Below are 19,947 nucleotides of genomic sequence, written 5' to 3'. Positions count from 1 at the left end.
TACTTAACCTCCTGGATCTAAGTACATGCATGTAAATAAACCAATCATTGTTATACATGGTTCTCAGAAGAAAAATCTTACCCAAAGCTTACGCAGGTGACGAGCACGGACCATATCAGGAGTATCATAGAGGAAGCAACCCAAGCCCTTCAACCACTTCAGATCCTCTTTGTATTTATTCTACAAGACAATTAGAAAAACAAAAATTAGAAGTTAACTTTTGGGATAATTTAATTAATCAGTCCCTTAACAGAGTGACAAAGGTTTTATCTATTACAGAATAGAATGCAAATGATAGAAGCCAAATTGCACTTTCAGTATAAAAGTATTAGCCCTGTTGTATTCAAATACCAGGTAGCTCAAGAGAAGTTGCTTACATCACTTGTGATGTCCCCAACATAGCGGCAGTGCAACACCTGAGGAGTGTCTGGCAAAGAAATCAAGTGTCCCTGCATCTTAAAGAGATCCGACTTGTAGATCAGCTGAAAGAGAAAGAAAAAGTAGCATTTCACATGTTTGGTCATGTTGAATATTCTAAATCTTTTCTGGTTTTTATGTTGGAAAGACACATACATCACTGACAGCTTCCTGCGTTGCTCTGACTTGACGGATTTCTGGTGTGTCTGGAGTGGTATGAATCTTGTCCTTGTATTTGTGGTATGTTGCCCGATACAACCTCTGTATCAAAGGAGACAGCATTCTACATGTTAAAAATTTTAAATAGCAAGCAGTTTGGCAGAGTGTAAGTACTTCCCTTTTAAGGGCAGGTTTTTTGCTAGGTATTGCATAACTACCAGAGGAAAGGGAGCAAACATACTATTTTCTAACCAAGTAAAGATTTTCCACACAGATTTTCCACAATTGTTTTTGATAGCAGCATCTCTAATACATGGAGAATCTGAAAGTCTAATTCTACAAACATGTAAATATTTATGTTTAATTTTCATCCTACTAAAGCCAATGATCAAAGAAGTGAATACATATATATAAAACCTACAACTATTCAGACCAAATGTAATACAGATACAATAATTTCTGTGCAACTCAACCAAGTAGCAGCAGATCAGTTAATAAAATTAGGCTGCAACTGATTTTATATTATGGTAACAGCTTTACAGGATTACAGAAAGTTAGAGTTATCAAGAACCTTAAGAAGCCATACAGCCCAACGTCAAGCCTGGATCAGTGATCCTTTGCCATTCTTGATGGGTATTTGTCTAAACTGCTCTGAAAGGCCTCAAAGAACAGGGATCCTACAACCTTCCCAGTCAACGTACTCTTACCATACATATTCTGAGCACTACAAATACAACTGAAAGCAAATATATCTATTTACTGTACCTCATTAATGACTTGATTCACTTTCTTCACATTTTCAAACCCAACATCTTTAGGTCCCAGAGTATAGCCTTTAGCTTTCATGTGTTCATAGGCTTCTTTGTATTTCAGCTATAAAGTGGAAGAAAGAACAAAAACATACAGAAGTTAAATGTGATTGTGACTCTACTTACATTGTAGTTCTGACTGTAATTAATGCAGTATAAAGAGCCAGATTTTTAGAGATAAAGTGAGATGTAGCTATATCAGAGTTAAATACACTACACAGCATCATTATTTTTACCTTTATCACATGGCCCAATATTAAAAATGTTTTGAATTTCTCTTGCATCTAATAAGGTATTTTGCATCTGCTGAGGAAATTTATATTTTGATAGTAGCTGCTTCAGATAATTATGAGGTTTGGTAACATTTAAATTCTGTTAAGGCAAACATTATCAGTGTTGGGGTTTGAGTGCACTAGTGAGATTTAATTGCCCTGACTAGCCACATCTGGGATGTCAGACCTTGCCTCAGCTATGTTCTAAGTGCATCTGCCTTCAGCCCTGTCTCCTCATTTCCTGGATGGACATTGGTTCTAAGTTATCAGTAATTTGTCTCTAGCACCGTCTCCTGGATTTACCCTGGACCTGTGTTGTAGATCTCGTCTCCAATCTCTGGGCTGTTTCCCACAGCTCCTTACTAGATCCCCCTGGATGGACCTTGGACCTAGTTCCTCACCTTGTCTGGGACCGTTGATGCAACCTGGTATCAGCACCCCGCTCTGCCCACCCCATTCTGGTGCAACGGGACTTCCCCCTGGCTGATGAGGTCACTGCCTATGTCACGGTCACCCTCAGTTCCTGGCTCAGGCATCCCATGGAACTATACCACTCTTGTTGCTCTCTGACAAGCAATCTCCTATCTGAGAACTAACTGTCTCACAGTTGTGTCCTCATACAGGACCGGCATCAAATATTCCCTTGCAACTCATGTTGTAGAAGGATTTAGTACACGACTTACATCACTGCCGATGTACTGGACGTGTTTAGCGTGCTGAAAGCTGGGGGTATCTGTGGGAAGGCTGTATCCAGTAGGTAGAGCATTCACACCAGCCCAGCGATACAAATTCTGCAAGAGAAGAGAGAGTTTGTGACAACTGTGTGTAATATTTTAGAGTATTCATTAGCTGAATAGTAAATCTCAAGCACAACTGGCAAAAGATTTCTCCCATGTCTGCATTATAACGCATACTTGTAGCTTACATGAGGACATTTTCTCACTTTCATTTTAGAGCAGTGAAATCTAGCTTCTTTATCTGAAAAGCTAAAGACAGGTGCTAACGTTTAAAGAATTTGCTCTTTGAATATCAGAAACTCTGTGGACCCAAAAGTTTTACACTTACTTCACTCTGTATTTTGTTCGCATGATATGCCCGTTCCAAATCTACCGTTTTATCAGTAGGAATCATTTTGCCTTTAACATTGTGCATATATTCACCACGATAGACAGCCTGAGAAAAAGAGAAAGTAATCAGAGGAGAGTCGTAATTGTGATGTTTTCTCACAGTATGTATTGTTTGCATACGTACGGGAATTTCTCCTAGAAAACTGGATAAAAGTTTTTTAGATTTAGGCAATTAATGATTTTAGTGATTGTGTTCTCTTATCTTAATAAAAACATCGGCAATGAATTGTAGATAACCAGCAATGATTAAGTGATGAAAATAATATTAGAAGTCACATTTCTAGAACTTGTGAGGTAATGGCATATGCAATATTTGGGGTGAAAGGTGATACAAACACTTACTTCACTTAAATTCAAGCCACTGAGGACATTCTGGACATAGACAGGAGTGTCCATGACCACAGTGTAGTCATTCTTCATTTTTTCTGCCTTAGATTTGTATTTAATCTGCAGAGAGAAATTGAAGAGCTCTGATTAGTAAGGCTAGTCATTGTTAATTGAATTTATTATATTTATTATTTATTTTATTACTGAATTATACTATGACTGAACCAGCATTTAAACAGAAAGTTTATTGAAATTATGGATGAATAAATTAACATGGCACCTTACTAAACAAGAATAGCTGATAAGTTTTACCAAGGAATATTAGGATATGTCAATACTTGTTCATAGAATAAGCATATGTACCATATGACAAATATCCAACATACTTCTGATACAGAATTTATGAAAGGACATACATTCTCGAAAACCAGAATGGTTATTCTCCCATTTTAATGGCTTAATCCCAAACTAAGAATGTGTCATAAGATCTTGAGAGGACAAAAAGAAATCATAAAATCAGTATCAAAATACTTTTTTAGAAATATGAATTCTGTATCATTTCTGCTTTACTTAAAGGGTTCTGAACAAAGAATTACTGGTTTAAGTGCTTTTCTGAGAAGACAAGTATTTAAGCATACGCTTAATGCTTTCCTGAATGGGATGTAACCTGATCATATCTATTTCTAGAGCAACAAAGTTTAAATAATCATATATGGAAATTTAATGAATACTTCAGTACAGAAAGATATATAACATTTTCCAGAATCTATCTGGACTAGAATAAAGCTATTCCATCCTTTTAATACAATGGAGTGAAAAAAATTTAAGAAGTAAACCCAGTGTATCTACTCACATCACTGCGAAGATCGTAAGCATGTTTGGCATGGAGAATTTCAGGCGTGTCCCAGACAAAGCAGCCAATGCCTTTCAGCCAGTTAAGATCGTCCTTGTATATAACCTAAGGTATCAGAGCAAAGAAGCAATCTGTAAGGCTTCACTAGGATCTAATCCCTTGTTGCTAAATCAGTCTGAAACACAACCATCAAATGACGTCAAGTAAGGTTTCCAGTATTTTGACTTTTTTGTTTGTTTGTTTGAGAAAATCAAAACAATTCCTTTTGGAATTTAAATAATTTTTCTTCGTTGCTTCACTTTGTCCAACAAATAAAAAAAACCCAATGATTTTTAAAGAAACTACTTGCGTACCCTACTGGGTAACGATTTACTGACAGACTGCTAGCCTACTCCTGGGCTGACCTGTGCAAGGTAAGTGTGTAGAAGCTTTGCACCACTGGGATTTTCTCAAACTTCTAAAGTTTCCACACATTAGGCAACCAAATAATAAAGGACAATTTATTGACAGGGTTGGCTGAGCAGGTAGAACTGTAATGTTATGAGCCAATGTGTACACTGGTAACACTGAAATTATGCATACTAAGCCACATCTCAACTATGCACTTATTGCCAAGTATTACGAAGACATGATACAGATGCTGTTCAGCAGTGTATAATACAACAGATTCAAGTGGCAACTTCAGAGTGCTCCAACTAAGCTTTTTCTAAATCATCTCCTCTAACAGAGCATAAATGCAAGAATCATTTTAAAAAGTGAGCCATGAACAACACATGATTTGTGAACTTACATCGCTGACTTGATCGGTAACTTTTCGAACATGGGCATTGATTTGAAGATCTGGTAGACAGATCCATTCGTGGAGATGTGTGCGGTAATCAATTTCGGTGATTTTCTTTTGTGCATCCTTAGCAGAAATTATGTCTACCATGTCTGGAATAATGTGGACTTTGGCTTTATTCTTTTCATAGACTTCCCTGTACAGACGCTGTAGAGTTAAAGCAATACATTAATAATGCTGACAAATAGACTGAAGCATTACTTGTTGATAAATTTGAAGCAAAATTATTGATACTTTCATGGAATATTAGTGGGAGAGCAATCACCTTGGCTATGACTAAAATTTACATCTTGCCTGCTCTAAAAATAATTTGCAGAACCTTAACATGGGTGACAAAATATTTGTCAAATCCTCATTGTACTCGCATGTTAAAAGGAGGTAGACTCCGTAGTGCTCCGTTTTATACATAAATATATTACACTAGAGGTTTAGGCATGCAGGCAATTTAACAGTTGAGTCCCAAGCTTGAAAATACATCTGTAGGTGTATTATAGAATTTAGCAAATACTGAACACTGTCAAATGCATGTGGAAACGTGATATCTGAATGAAGGCACATGGATTCTTCGAGTAGACTCTTCTAAGATAAGCATGGTTTTATCAGGAAAATACACATCAGAAAACAACACTTACATCAATATTAAGCTTTCCAACTCTAAGGCACCTTGCAGTATTGGGATCATCCTCAACACCTCTGGGCAGCGTGTACAGTGCCTTAAACTTGTCATATTCTTCTCGGTATTTCACCTAAGCAGATGCAAACAAAGGCAACAAGTAACTGACTTCAATGAGTCAATTGTACTTTTTGAACAAAATTCACCAGTAAGCAAAATATTTAGTTGAGTCCAACAAGTAGAGAAAAACTTAAAATAAAAGAGAAAGCCAAGATCCTGCTTTTCAAGTGGCAAAGAAAGAACATTATAACTATCATGTTGTAAAAATAACAACAGCTGACTAGAAGACTTCAAAAGTAAGCAGATGTAGAATAAGCTACTTATTGTTCCAGCTCCAGCTCTTTCATTTAAAGATATCCATGAAGCAAGTGATCTCTCATAAGCCTCAATTCAGTAAAGCGTAAGATTATGTTCTTCTATACTCAGTGAAGCATCATGTAAAGTCATTTGGTGTTTCTCTGACCTGGATGCTTATGTAATTTCAACGAAAAAAACATAACCAGACATTTTCAAGAAACAGTTTCTATTACTATAAAATGTGACACAATAACAAGCAGCAAAGGACTATCTGTTATCCAAATGACTATCACAGAAAACTGATTATCTACAGACACATATTATATCTAATTAAGAATGGAAGATACTTTTAAAAAACCCTTTTTTATACTTATCGTATATGCAAGGCTAGAATTGATGATTTGATTAAAAAAATAATGTATTTACTTACAATACTAGCATTATGCTTCAGTTCTTTCGCACGTGCTAGGGATACAGCATCAGAAGGCATTATATAACCAGTAGCTTTCACTTTTTCCCAGGCTTTCTTGTAGAGATTCTATGGGAAAACAGAAAGTGTCTGTGAGTGGAAAAATTCTTTTCCTGGGTAATAACCAACAACCAATAGAAATCAAAAGCCCTTCTGTTTTCATTTATACGCTGCAACTATTACTTAATATGAAGAGGCTGTACAATAGTTTAATCTTAACAGTGCACATAAAGGGTGACAAAAATGCTTTCTCATGTCCATTCTCATATAAGGTCTTAATTTTGTTCAGGTGAAATTTTTTCAGAGAATTCGTTTATTAATGCATGTATTTTGACAAGACTGAAACTATAGCCAGAAAATATGCCCTCTGCCTGAAATACAGCATCTTCCCCATACTCAAACAATGCAGAGGGCTATCACTGGCTTTGATAAACTCCATGTTTGGATGTTTACCTTCAAACAGAGTGAACAAGCAAAATAAAACAAAAATCCCACACAGTAGCACCTTAAGAGAGAAAAAAAAAAAGTATAGAAACACTTACATTGCTAAAGAGATGTTTCAAATTTTGAACTCTTTCAGAATCCACCGTTTCAGTCACAGTTGTATACTTGTCCTTAGTTTTGTGGTAATCTTGCTTGTATTTCACCTGTAAGATGAAATACAGATTTAGTCAACTTGTTTCAAATCTGATAAGGTGCACAGGAAAAAGCCTGAGTAGAAAAAGTGGGGAGACTCACCTCACTAGCATTTATACCGCTCTGCACTGCAGTCACATAGAGAGGTGTGTCAGTAACAACACCAAAGTTCTGAAGATTCTCTTTTCCTGCAGCTGTATATTTTATCTAAAGAAAAAAACCCCAAACCATTAATTCTGAAAACAACCAGGAAATTCCCTGTCAACTTCCTCTAAAATCAGTTCTGGACAATTGAAGTCCAGGATTACAGCCTAGTTAAGACCAACTTTAAAAGCCACAGAAAAGAAATACTTAGTATATGGCCAGTATGAACTAAGGAATAATGAAAATTGCACATCACTGTATAGCATCTAGTAGGCTAAGATTACAATCAGCAAAGCAAGAGACACTATCTCCCCAGCAAAAATGCCTTGCTAAGATATCTTGTGCACAGAGTGGCATATAGAAAGACAAAGTGTTATCTTCTTACTGTTAAAAACCACAACCCTGCTGTCCTTCCAATCTCCTAAGTTTTCTGCTCCTTCAGTAACAAAAGTGATCATGTCTCTACGGACAAAACTGAAAGAATGTATTATAATAGTTTGAACAAAATTTTTCTGATTAATGTATTACTTCATTTTGCTCTGGACTAGGACAGACATCCGTTCCAGTGAATCGTAAGTGGAAGAAAAAAATCTTGTAAATATTTACTTATTTGAGGAAAATATGCCTACTTGGCTCTGGAGGTCATATGATTTTTTAGCATGCAGGATTTGTGGAGTATCCCAGACATAACATCCAAGTCCCTTCAGCCAATTTAAGTCATCTTTATACACCACCTATATGGAAGAAAACAGACGAGTAAGTTAGGAAGAAATCTGCCCACTGCTTGAAGAAAGTAGTATTTGTTTCATCTTTACATTCAGTATCTTCCATTTGTGCAAAATCAGTGCAGAAGGTAACTGCTGAATCTGAACCACGTTCATTCAATAATTCCAAACTATTTGTAAGTTTAAATGTACACACAAAAACTAGCCCATCTCAGTTTTACTGAATGATTTCTACCCACAGAATTTGCAATGGAAACCAAACCAAATAATACAACATAGTAATAGGCCAGGCAATTAACACATCATCAAATTTTATTAGGAAGGTTGGTTGGCTCAAGTTGAGATACTGTTGACTATGTAATATGAAAGTGTCGTGGTTCAGTGTGCCATTCAGTCAGCTCAGACTCTGTGGACAGATACAGCCCCAGATGAACCAAGAGAAGTCTTTTCCAAACCCATTCCACCCCATGTGGGTGGCATCCTGGCTCCTGTGCAAATTACAACATTCCCAATTACAATACATAATGATCGCTGCAGTGCAGCAACATTCGGGCTCTACCATGGTACATCCACATCTCTTCTCTGCATGTGCCAGATGGCAAGCTTTCTATAGCCTCATCCAGTCAAAGAGAGATTAAGTGTTGATAACAGTGACCATTGGAAATGTTTCATAAATGTTAAAATGTTTCCAATTTACAAATGAATAATAAATAACCAGAACATTAAAATGTCCCAAAGAAAACTGTAAAAATGTACTTTTTGGTACTATGCTACTAAGCAAACTAAGGTCATGGTTATTGATTTAATATTTAAAATACTATGAAGATATTTTAAAGTATTTTAAATACCTTGGAAAAATTACATGAAAGGCTACTAAAATGCCAAACAAATAAATGAAACACATACATCACTCAAAATTTCCTGGGCTTTTCTCGCTTGAATAACATCATTTTCTTCAGGTGAACAATTCCACTGATGGAGGTAAATTCGGTATTCAAGATCACTGAGGATATACTGGCACTTCTTGGCTAGCACATGATTCATCATGTCACTTGGAATATGGACATTTGCTTTGGTGTCTTCATAATTCTTTCTATATGCCAACTAAAAAGGGAAGATTGAGGAAAAGGTGAGAAGAGAGAATAGTGTTGTTCTGAATAAATTTGACTCTAGGCTACAGGTTATAGCATAATCTGAGGCATGCTTTCCGGATTTTGTAGCTGAACTCCCATGGGATTCAACAGAATGAAATCTTAACTTCAATATTAATCACCATGTATTCCAATGAGGTTCTAGAAGGACAAGAATGACCTTCTTTGCTTGCAGATTTAACAGCTAATGAGAAAATCAATGAGACTTCAAGATGAAGTCATATGCTACAAACTTTTTTTTGATCTAGTTAAAACTCCCTGTCCAAATGAAGACAGAATATTTGGGATTATACTGACTTTATGTCCTGCATGACATGCTGTATGTGCAGTGGTGATAATAACAAATCACCAAAAGTGCATTTACTTTTCCAGTTTTTAAATTCCTATTTCAATTCAAAATTAACACTTTTTTTTAAAATAAGAAAATCATGTAGTGTTTCTTACTGTTCAGTTTCTTAAACTGAAATAGAAAACTTTTTTCCCCTATTCTAATATGTCTAATAACTAAACAATTCCTTTCTTAACCTCCTAGATAATTTCAAGTTCAATTATTCAACCTACATACAAAATAGCCATTCAGGAAACATAAACATGTTGAAAACACTTATACTGATGCTATTAAGCAGTCATTATTTATCTTTAAGTATGTCACACTAAAATAAAGAAAATGGAAAACACTACAGCAAGACTAAATCTCTCCTTACCGCACTCCTCATTTTCTGGAATGCTAGTGAATGAATGACACTGGGGAAATCACCAATGTCCTTCCCAGCCAGGTAATGGCCTTTTAGCTTCTCATATATTTCCTTGTATTTAAGCTGCAAAATAATCATGTGGAAATTTTAAAGTTCATTCTAACAACATATAGGGAAAAAAAAAAGAAAAAGAAAGGAAAATTCACACTAACCTCACTATTTATGTAGTTTGCACGCTTTGCTCCAACAAGTGGAATATATTTCTCATCCAAAGTATACCCAATGGGTTTGCTAATTTCCCAAGCTTTTTTATAAAGTTTCTAGACAAACAAAACACATACAGGCTTTGATTAAAAATCCATTATGTTTCCCAAGAAATCTGACTCTGCCATTTATATGCACACAGAATATGACTACTTTTATAGAGTAGTTCCTTATTCCATGAATTATCCCAATAAAGTAAATGAAGAATGTTCATTTTGAACACTTATTCAGTGTGAATAAGGCAAATGGGATAACTGTTCCATTTCAGGAAGGTACCTGAGCACAAATTTGAACCGATCCCTACTTTCTTTACTATATTTGGAATTCAACATTTCTCATCCAGAAGAGTAATAAAAATATCCAAAATGTAGATATGAACTGCTGTTTAAAAGTGCAGTATAGAATTGACATTGATAATTTTACAGATACATGTTCAAAATTGTGAAAAGTCTTCAATACTATGGTTTATTATAAGAGCACTGTCAGTGGCACTTCTCTAATATTTTGTTAAATATTAAATGCATTTACCTTCAGACTAAATTATGACATGCCTACTTGTATGAATGAGTAGTCACATTTTTAAAAAACAGAGATTGCCTATTAAAATTAGTGAGATTACTCAAAAGTAACTGTTTAATAATGTAAATCATCTACAGTTTTCCTCTCTTATAAAAAATAAGTTTAAATTTCATCAGTAATCTAGGAAGATATTATTGGACGGAATTATAAATTGTGCTTGTCACACAAACTCTACTACTGCTGCTGCTGCTGCTATTACTACTTACACACCACAGAGCAGTGCTTTAAGATCAGTTCAATAGGGCAAGAAATTATCCTTAGCCCAATGATCCAAACTGGGAAAAACTGAAGAAAAAAAAGAGTTTAACTTTCCCAGTGCCACTTAGTAGACTAATAACAGAAACAAAAATACAACATTTTTCTGAAGTCCACTCCACATTCTGTTGTTTTCAAAAAAAAACAAATAAAAGCTTAGTCATGTATTTATTGAATCTTACATCACTGTATAGTAAGGACATGTCTTTGGCATGGTTCAGCGCAGGAGTATCATCAGACCCAATATACTGGCCTTTCTCAAGGTTAAATGTTTCTTTGTATTTTAGCTATAAAAGAAAACAAACACAGTGTTAATTCCATAGGAGAAATAAATGATCCCAACTAGTCCATCTATTAGAAGTAGACATTACTTTTCTTTTACGTTATCATATCTGCAGCAATGTTGTGTAGTACATTCCAACCACTCCATTAGACAGGCAAATGTCATCAATATGTCACACCACAAAATCCACACAGTATTCTAGAGAAATTAAACATACTGACCAGCAGGTACAGGTTAGTAGCAACACCAGGAACTCCACCAGCACTGTACAACTAACGGCTGATTACCATGAACAGGACTCAATTTTAAACTACTATAGGCAAAAGCTATGCAAACTTTAACTAAGGGACTTGCTATATTCTTCTAAAAAAAAACCCTGCAAAATTATTTTGGACAGCAATATTGTGTTGTTCATTTATATAATTTCTTACCAAACTAATTTACCCCAGTAAAAGTCTATTATTAATGAAGCATGCAGATGCACACACACACGTACATAAGGCTAAACACAGCATAGTTTAGAAAAAGCAATTAAGTCATCTACTAATTCTAGTAATATAACAGTTTCTATTTTAAAAAAGTACATACATCACTCTGATTGACAGAGTTAATCTTTGCCAAAACAATGTCGGGAGTATCAACCACACTGGTATAATTGGAAAAGTTATCAAGGGCTTCTTTCGTATATGCTCTCTGTAAAGAGATGAAGTTAAACAGTCTTAAATACTGTGCATGAGAAAGAGCAAATCACGTAACTGTGAAAATATTCTCTCTTACCTTATTTATCAGTTCTTGTGCATTCTTAACTTTCTTGTGTTCCACTGAATCCAGAGGAATCCAACCACAGCCACGAAGCCATTCCAAATCAGATTTATAAATATTCTAAATCATAAAATAAAAACAGAAAGAAATTGTTCAATTCAGGGTGACATTTTTCAGTTTTACGTAATATGGACAATACACTTAGACCAAACTAAGTGGAAATGACAGAGTATGTAGGTCATATCACTTACATCACTTTGCAGATCGTAAGCCTTCCTTGCCTGAATACAGTCATTCTGGTCAGGATGGCACGTCCATTCATGCAGGTATTGGCGGTAGTCAATGTCGCTGACCAAGGTCTGACATTCCTTTGCTGCTACCACTGACACCATGTCAGGAGGGATGTGAATTTTGGACTTCGTTTTGTGATAGTCCGATTTGTATAATCTGTCATTCTGGATCTCGCCTGCGTGCTCAAACCACACCAGTTTTGGATCATCTCTCATACTGGCAACTCCAACGTAGTGACCTCTTTGTTTGACATATTCAGCTTTGTATTTAAGCTGACGGAAGAGGGAAGAAATACATATAAAATCAAATTATACCTGCTCTGTTTTTGACCTATGAACAGCTACAGTTTTGTCAACACGAAGAACAGATGAGACAGGGATTTAACAGCTGTAGTCTTAGGTCTGCAGTACATGACCAGATAAAAATATGACACCAACAGTAATGTTAATTTGTATAGACCTTCCACTTCAAAATATACCATTTTCTAGATTGATGTGATACCGTTTTTCAGTAAACAGTATTTTCAACACAAGAGGAAATCCTTGATAGAAAATGTTTCCAAAGAAGTCCATTTAGTTTCAGTTTTGTAATGAATTATTTGAGACTGTCTGAAGAGTAGATGCTTATTTAAGGTATTTACATCACCCTGTTTTGATAAAATGTATATTCAAATTAAGCGTCGTGTAGTAATTTCAACATCCACTATTCAAAAGTTTAAAATGCAATGTGCATACCATCTTACAGTTTTTCAAGGAGGAAGCCTCCACAATATGTCAAAAAGTGAAATCGGAACTATGTATTACAATCATAATATCACTTCAATTATTTAACATTTATAAAATATGGAAGTCCACCTCAGTTGATTTTGAAAGGACTGTTTCTGAAGAAAGTGAAGGTGGAAAGGAGAATCTGACCTTTCAGCACTGATATCCGTAAAACCCATAATATCAAAGAAGTCTGAATTGTTTGCAGGACAGTGGACTTCATGGGTCACGAAAGTCTACTGGAAGTTACCCTTAATGAAAAGATTTCTATGTCTGTTGTTGAGTTTGCAAGGTCTTTAACGTTTCCAGGCTTCCAAGTACTTGTCTTCCTAATGAGAAAAATTATTACCTCACTTTGGACATCATTTGACCGTTTGGCATGACAGATCTGCACAGTGTCAGGAGGTAGGAGGTAACCAGTGGCTTTTTCTTTCTCCCAACTTTCCTTGTATAAATTCTGTGGAAAATAAAAGTGAGGAGGAATTCAACACTACTATAATGGTAATTATTACAATATATGTAACCAATACTAAAGGATAAGGATAACGAATGCTTCTTTAGGATATTCTTAATAAGGTATTATCTAAATTCCTCAAAAGCATTATTAATGTGAGTAGAAACTGTCAAGGAGAGATCACGTACCTGATTAAGAATTCTGGCTGCCTCTCGAGCCATATCTAGCTGTGGCGTATCTGTTAAAGTATAATTTGACTTGACCTCATTCCATGCTTTGTGGTATTTAATCTAGAACAGAGAAAGAAATTACTGCTTTGCAGCACCGCTAGAAAACTGGGAAAACATGATACCAAGACCTGTATTTCATGCATCAAATAACAGACAAAACTCTGAATTTGCAAGGCTACTACACACAACATTAAATATACATCTAAATGGGTATTTATTAAAAAAAGGAAGTTATACAAGACAAGAAATTACAAAATTTCTCAGAGAAAATTTTGAAACTTGTTCCAAGGCAGCTGTATGGACTGGGAAGAATCTTCAGAAGCCAAGGTTATGTTACCTGTTTGGTCTACAGGGAGGTACAGCCAATAGCCGAGCAAGAAGTGGTTGAACCATGACAACAGATTTTAAGGTTTTTAAGAGCAAATCTCTTTACTCAGCATGATCTCTATGTGCATGCAGCATTCTAGCATCTCCCAACGACAGATATCTACCCTGAGTCATGATCCCAAGCACAGGACGTGCCCACGTGCCATGTACGTGGTTACATGGCAATATGCCTTCCAATTCAACCACATCACTGTTATTGCCAACCTTTTACCAGTGTTTGAGTTCATGTAAGAGTTTAGCTTGGCCTGTTCTCTAACAGGAGCATATAGCAAAAAAGAAACACAAACTCATGAACTGAGAGGGGGTCTTGTCACTTCACGTTCACAGACCAGCTCCTCACAGACTAGCCTTCAAAAACACATACAGAACGGCAAGCTGACAGCACACCAGTTTTGCTCATGTTTATTGTTACACCACACTTAACTAAAAAGTATAAACTCATATTGGCATAAGTGAGAAGGATTAAACGTTATGGTTGCCAAGGGTGCAAGTGGCTATTTATGTTCACGTTGTCAGTGATCACTAATGGTACCAGCTAAGACTGAAAAAAGAGACTGGTTGCAGAATTAGCACTGGCTTTTCACATGTCTAGGAAAGGTTATTCTGCCTGAGGAGCTTCTTCCCTAATAAGTGAGGAAGATGAACAAGTGAAGTCCTGTTCATCTTCACGTCATATATCCGCAGAATTCCCAGAGACTGATCAAGAATTCTTTTGCATTTTTAAAAAGGTAAATATCCTTTTGAAGAGAAAATCCTACCATGTAAATATACAGATCAAACTAAAAGCCTGGAAACATGCAAGCAAACTTACATCACTAAGAATTTCACCACTGTTCTTCATTGTGATATAATCAACTCTGTCCGCCACTGGAGTAAATGGAAGAGTTTCGGCTTTTGTACGGTACTTTCTCTATAAAAGAGAAAAGATGAACAGTCAGATTATACTGGAATAATTTACAGCTAACACAGCAATTCTGAATACACAGACAAGACAAGAAAGTTTACATGAAAAAAAAAAATCTCCATACACAATGAATGCTGTGGAAATACTCCAGTTTCACTTCTTATTTTACAAAAATATTGTTGTATTTAACCATTAAAAATACCTTAAATTACAAATACCCTTAAGAGAATTTTAGTATTAAAAAACATTTTGTTACCTCATTCAAGAGATCTCCAGCATGTTTGACATGGTTGATTCCAACTGAATCATTTGGCAACCATCCAATTCCCCGTAGCCATTCTAAATCAGATTTGTAAATAGCCTGGGAAAACAAAGTAGGGTCCATGCTGTTAGCTATAGCTCCCTGTACAATCCAGCAAGATTCAAAAATTGTGGGACTTACTTCCACTGGTTAAAAGGAAAGCAGTAATTCCAACATGAGCACTAAAGCTGAATTTATCACACTTCAAACTTGGCAATATGTAACAGTGGCATATACTTTGCGTACCTAATAAACAGCAAAGCCAATTCACAAGCCCACTACTTGGAGCTGAAACAGACTAAGAAGAAACAATACACTAATAAGTTAAGCTAGGTTTTCACGTTAACTTACATCACTCTGAAGATCGTAGGCTTTCCTAGCCTGTATGATATCGTTCTGATCTGGAAGACAGATCCACTGATGCAAGTAATGGCGGTAATCAACATCGCTGACCAAAGACTGACCATGTTTAGCTGACAGGATAGATAGCATGTCTACTGGTAGGTGGCACTGTGTCTTCCACTTAGCAAAGTGTTTCTTGTATTCTAGTTCACTCTGAACTTTGCCTATGCCAAGGGCAAATTTCATTTTCGTATCTGCTTTTGCATTTGGAACTCCAACATAATGTCCTTTCTGCTTCTCATGTTCCAGTTTGTATTTATACTGGGTAAAGAACAAAGATCACCATTACTAACAGTTATCATGAAATAGCTCTTAAAGCATGTGAAGAGCTAGATGCCTCTTTTTGGCACTTACATCACTAGCAATTTCTCTAGAAGCTTTGGCTGCCTTGATTGGGATTGCATCTGCTCTCAAATCATAACTCATCTTCAGATCATCCCAAGCTTCTTTATACAGTTTCTGAAAAGACAGTAAAATGTCACACATATGCTAAATACTCTGGCATTTGCCATTAAAGAAACACATAGTTTACTGCCATTTTTTTTCCTGAAATTACCATGACAAATTTTTGTGTATTGCTCCTGCTCCTAGCCATAGATATTGCTGCAAATCTTATTGCCTTTCAAACATGTACAGTACCTGCGACACCAGTTTTGCAATCTATACTGTATAGAAGGGTGTTTGTAAAAATTTAGAAAATATTTATATGCCTTGGGCTCTCATCCATTTCAAGAAAATACTATCTCAATGATGCATGATATTGATTATTTTTAAACTGCTGTATGCAAGCATTTATTTTAAAATGTCTAAATACTTTAAGAATACTCAGTAGAGGGAAGGGAATGTTGCAAGCCCTGTATGAGGACAGACCTCAAGGAGATTCATGTGACTTAATCTTCAACTTTAGAATGTTAAAATTCACAGGATACACATACTATTTTATACAAATGTAGAAAACAGAATGCTAAGCATACCTTGCTATAATTAACTGCATTAGTCTTGGCTAGGTTGATTTCAGGTGTGTCTGATGTAATATGGACCATAGTCTTGTCCTTTTCCCAGGCTTCTCTGTATTTTGGCTGTTAAAATAGATAATTTTAGGATATTGTAATTATGGAATTTCACTTGTCAATAACATAAAATGCCATAAATCTCTCCTGAATTATAATCTCTAAAAAATTAAATGTCTGGAAAAGTATTAAACTTGACTTAAAATACCACTGATCGATTTTATATTTTAGCAGTGAGATTTCTCTTTAACTGTTTACAGATGCAAAACAACTTTAAGAAAATTGTAACGTACAATGCTGACTTGTTCGGCATTCACTTTAGCTAGAACAACGTCTGGAGTATCAACAATACTGGTGTACTTCAGGCTTTCAATAGGTGTACGATACACATTATCACTGAGGAGATCCTGGGCATGCTTCACTCGCTTAACATCCGGAGAGTCATTAGGCAACCAGCCAATTCCACGGAGCCACTCTAGGTCTGACTTATAGACAGCCTGTATCAGACATGGTCAGAAAAGGAAAACATTGTGTTTAAAATGACATTCTTAATTATTTACAACTATACAAAACAATATATGTTTTAGAAAATGTCTAATCAACTGGAGCAAGATTAATCCTTTTTATATACAAGAGAAGTTCAGTTTCATAATTAAAATAAAATCCAGGAACTGGGTTTTAAGTAGTTGATTTTTTAAACAACACATTCTAAACCTTGTGAAGTTAAACAGAGGGGAAAGAACTGAACAGAATTGCCATTAATGATGACAAGTATTAAGATCCTAAAAGAGTCTTCCTGTCTCCTCCAAACTACTTATTCCTCTAGTCACTTCAACAGATAACAAGCCCAAACAAAAAAAAAGCTGCCCACCAGGAAATCAAACAAAAAGGAGAAGAAAAAAAAGCTATAGAGGTAATTGGCCCTAGATGCAACTGTCATAACTCCTGAAGTGGTAACAGGCAATGTTATTTAAGTATTAACTGAGCAAATGCTTCAGCAAGCAACATGAATCTCACCTCCAAAGTTCATAATTGAAACAGAGGAAGAGTGACTGATGTTTCCTGATAAGGAGCAAACCAAACTCAGGAAATCAGCTGTACTGACACCTGCTTTCAGATCAGCCACTAAAACATCTTATGTGCTATCTTAAACAGTTTTATTATAATTAAATAAATTTCCAAGTCAACACAGGTAAACCAAAGTAATAAAAGCCACATAATTCCAAATTAGCAAACAGATGTTGTAACTCTCAGCAAAGTTAGAGAGAAAAATCCTTCATCCTCTGCAAATCACAATACAATAGCAACAGTAGTAACTACCACATTTCCACACATACGCACATCGCTCTGTAGGTCGTAAGCCTTCTTGGCATGGATCACGTCGTTCTGGTCAGGCAGACAGGTCCACTGGTGAAGGTAGTGCCGGTAGTCAACATCACTGACCAGAGTCTGGCACTCCTTGGCTGCCTGCACGGACATCGCATCCACTGGTATGTGCACCTGGGACTTGGAATCGTGGTACGCCTTCCTGTAGATGCGGTCGTTCTGCAGCAACATGGCACGAGCAGCACACGACAGTTTGGGATCCTCCTGGGCAGTTCGGCACCCGATGTAGTGCCCCTTCTGCTTCTCGTGCATTTCTTTGTACTTGTACTAGAAATGCAGAGATAACAAAAGCAGTCACACATCGCTCACCTCAACGTGGCTAATGAACAAACGGCTTTCAGCTTCCTAAGCCGTCAACCCTCTGACCTGAACTTCACTCAGATCTTTTGAGCTGGACACAGGAAGAGACAGAATACACACAAAATGTGACTTCAGAGGAACCACATTAAGGGAAGACTGTACCTCACTAGCAATGTCTCTGGAAGCCTTGGCGTGTTTGATGGGAATGGCATCAGCTCTTAGGTCATAGCTTTTCGCCTTGGCCTCATCCCAGGCCTTCTGATAATGTTTCTGCAAAGAAAAATAATCACCCTTGTTACACACACTCAAGACTCCCTGATACCAATGGCTTTTCAAAAATCCTGCTCAGGAAGAGAAACTGCCACACTCTGAATTTCACCATGCTACACACGCCTGATGGATTTATTCTCTTACGTTGCTGATGTTGAGAGCGTTGACTTTGGACTGCAGCATCACAGGAGTATCCGAAGGTATGGAAATCTGCGTCTTATCCTTATCCCAGGCTTCACGATATAGATGCTAAGGAAAAAGAAAGCACAATGACATTTCTCTGTGGTCTGAGCACTGAAAACAAACACCACCAACAGGAAATCTTTGGTAATTCTGATCGGAAACAGTTTCCAATCAGTGGTAGAGGTTCTACTCTCCAGCACAAAGGAAAGAAAAGTCATCCCATAACTGAACGGGAAGCGAAAGGTGAGCTTACGTCACTGATCTGCATAGCATTGATCTTCGCCTGGACAACGTCTGGCGTGTCAGTAATGCTTGTGAACTTCATCTCCTCCGGCCGCGTGCGGTACAACCTCTCATTCAGCAGTTCCTGGGCTTTCTTTGCTTTCACCACGTCCACAGAACCTTCTGTCAGCCAGCCGATGCCTCGCAACCATTCCAGGTCCGACTTGTACACATTCTACAAATAAACCAATGGTTACTGACCGTGCAGAAAGGTTTTGTATAATGCTTTCCCCAACCTCCTCCTCCTACACTTACAAAGCAACCAGTCAGTGAGACTGTGGCATATCCGGTTCTTTCCACACACAGCAACTCCCTGATGTGCACAATTAGGAAATTACTGGTCTTTTAAAGACACTTGCTACATGCAGACCTGTGCTGTAATCTGCAAGCAGTCTGCAAGCAAACTACAAGGAAACATTCTACAGTGGAACAAAAAAACAACTCTTCTTTATGTGAATGGTCCAGAATACTTCTGTCCCCCCTGGCTGCCAACTCTACTGATTTGGAAAGGATCATCCAGATGAATTAAGATAAAAATACCGGGTCTGACCCTCAGCACGTGAACGTGGATTTGAAAGGATATTTGCACAATCACTACCAAACCAAGCCTCTCACACCTGCCATAAAGCTTTCCTACAGTTACTCTCACTCACATCGCTCTGTAGGTCGTAAGCCTTCTTGGCATGGATCACGTCGTTCTGGTCAGGCAGACAGGTCCACTGGTGAAGGTAGTGCCGGTAGTCAACATCACTGACCAGAGTCTGGCACTCCTTGGCTGCCTGCACGGACATCGCATCCACTGGTATGTGCACCTGGGACTTGGAATCGTGGTACGCCTTCCTGTAGATGCGGTCGTTCTGCAGCAACATGGCACGAGCAGCACACGACAGTTTGGGATCCTCCTGGGCAGTTCGGCACCCGATGTAGTGCCCTTTCTGCTTCTCGTGCATTTCTTTGTACTTGTACTAGAAATGCAGAGATAACAAAAGCAGTCACACATCGCTCACCTCAACGTGGCTAATGAACAAACGGCTTTCAGCTTCCT

At 37.1% G+C, this 19,947-nt stretch overlaps 1 protein-coding gene across 1 annotated transcript in view; it reads right to left on the bottom strand.

Annotated features, from left to right (window-relative positions):
* The window catches only part of NEB (nebulin), a 131,809-nt gene that overhangs the window by 43,723 nt on the left and 68,139 nt on the right, over window positions 1-19,947 (bottom strand). The window contains exons 74-103 of the mRNA XM_042808539.1: window positions 19,556-19,867; window positions 16,775-16,978; window positions 16,446-16,550; window positions 15,826-15,930; window positions 15,421-15,732; window positions 15,025-15,129; window positions 14,676-14,774; window positions 13,436-13,537; window positions 13,143-13,250; window positions 11,990-12,301; window positions 11,754-11,858; window positions 11,565-11,669; window positions 10,876-10,980; window positions 9,808-9,915; window positions 9,605-9,718; window positions 8,656-8,853; window positions 7,654-7,758; window positions 6,983-7,087; window positions 6,787-6,891; window positions 6,206-6,313; window positions 5,438-5,551; window positions 4,755-4,952; window positions 3,965-4,069; window positions 3,127-3,231; window positions 2,723-2,830; window positions 2,341-2,448; window positions 1,342-1,449; window positions 574-678; window positions 378-482; window positions 82-180 (exon numbers count right to left, since the gene is read on the bottom strand). Coding sequence (XP_042664473.1) covers window positions 82-180; window positions 378-482; window positions 574-678; window positions 1,342-1,449; window positions 2,341-2,448; window positions 2,723-2,830; window positions 3,127-3,231; window positions 3,965-4,069; window positions 4,755-4,952; window positions 5,438-5,551; window positions 6,206-6,313; window positions 6,787-6,891; window positions 6,983-7,087; window positions 7,654-7,758; window positions 8,656-8,853; window positions 9,605-9,718; window positions 9,808-9,915; window positions 10,876-10,980; window positions 11,565-11,669; window positions 11,754-11,858; window positions 11,990-12,301; window positions 13,143-13,250; window positions 13,436-13,537; window positions 14,676-14,774; window positions 15,025-15,129; window positions 15,421-15,732; window positions 15,826-15,930; window positions 16,446-16,550; window positions 16,775-16,978; window positions 19,556-19,867 — 4,077 coding nt within the window. The remainder of the gene's footprint in view (window positions 1-81; window positions 181-377; window positions 483-573; window positions 679-1,341; window positions 1,450-2,340; window positions 2,449-2,722; window positions 2,831-3,126; window positions 3,232-3,964; window positions 4,070-4,754; window positions 4,953-5,437; window positions 5,552-6,205; window positions 6,314-6,786; window positions 6,892-6,982; window positions 7,088-7,653; window positions 7,759-8,655; window positions 8,854-9,604; window positions 9,719-9,807; window positions 9,916-10,875; window positions 10,981-11,564; window positions 11,670-11,753; window positions 11,859-11,989; window positions 12,302-13,142; window positions 13,251-13,435; window positions 13,538-14,675; window positions 14,775-15,024; window positions 15,130-15,420; window positions 15,733-15,825; window positions 15,931-16,445; window positions 16,551-16,774; window positions 16,979-19,555; window positions 19,868-19,947) is intronic.

Source organism: Tyto alba, unplaced genomic scaffold, assembly GCF_018691265.1.
Source record: "Tyto alba isolate M040663 unplaced genomic scaffold, T.alba_DEE_v4.0 Super-Scaffold_7, whole genome shotgun sequence".
Lineage (NCBI taxonomy): Eukaryota > Metazoa > Chordata > Aves > Strigiformes > Tytonidae > Tyto > Tyto alba.
This window is presented reverse-complemented; position numbering and strand designations above follow the sequence as displayed.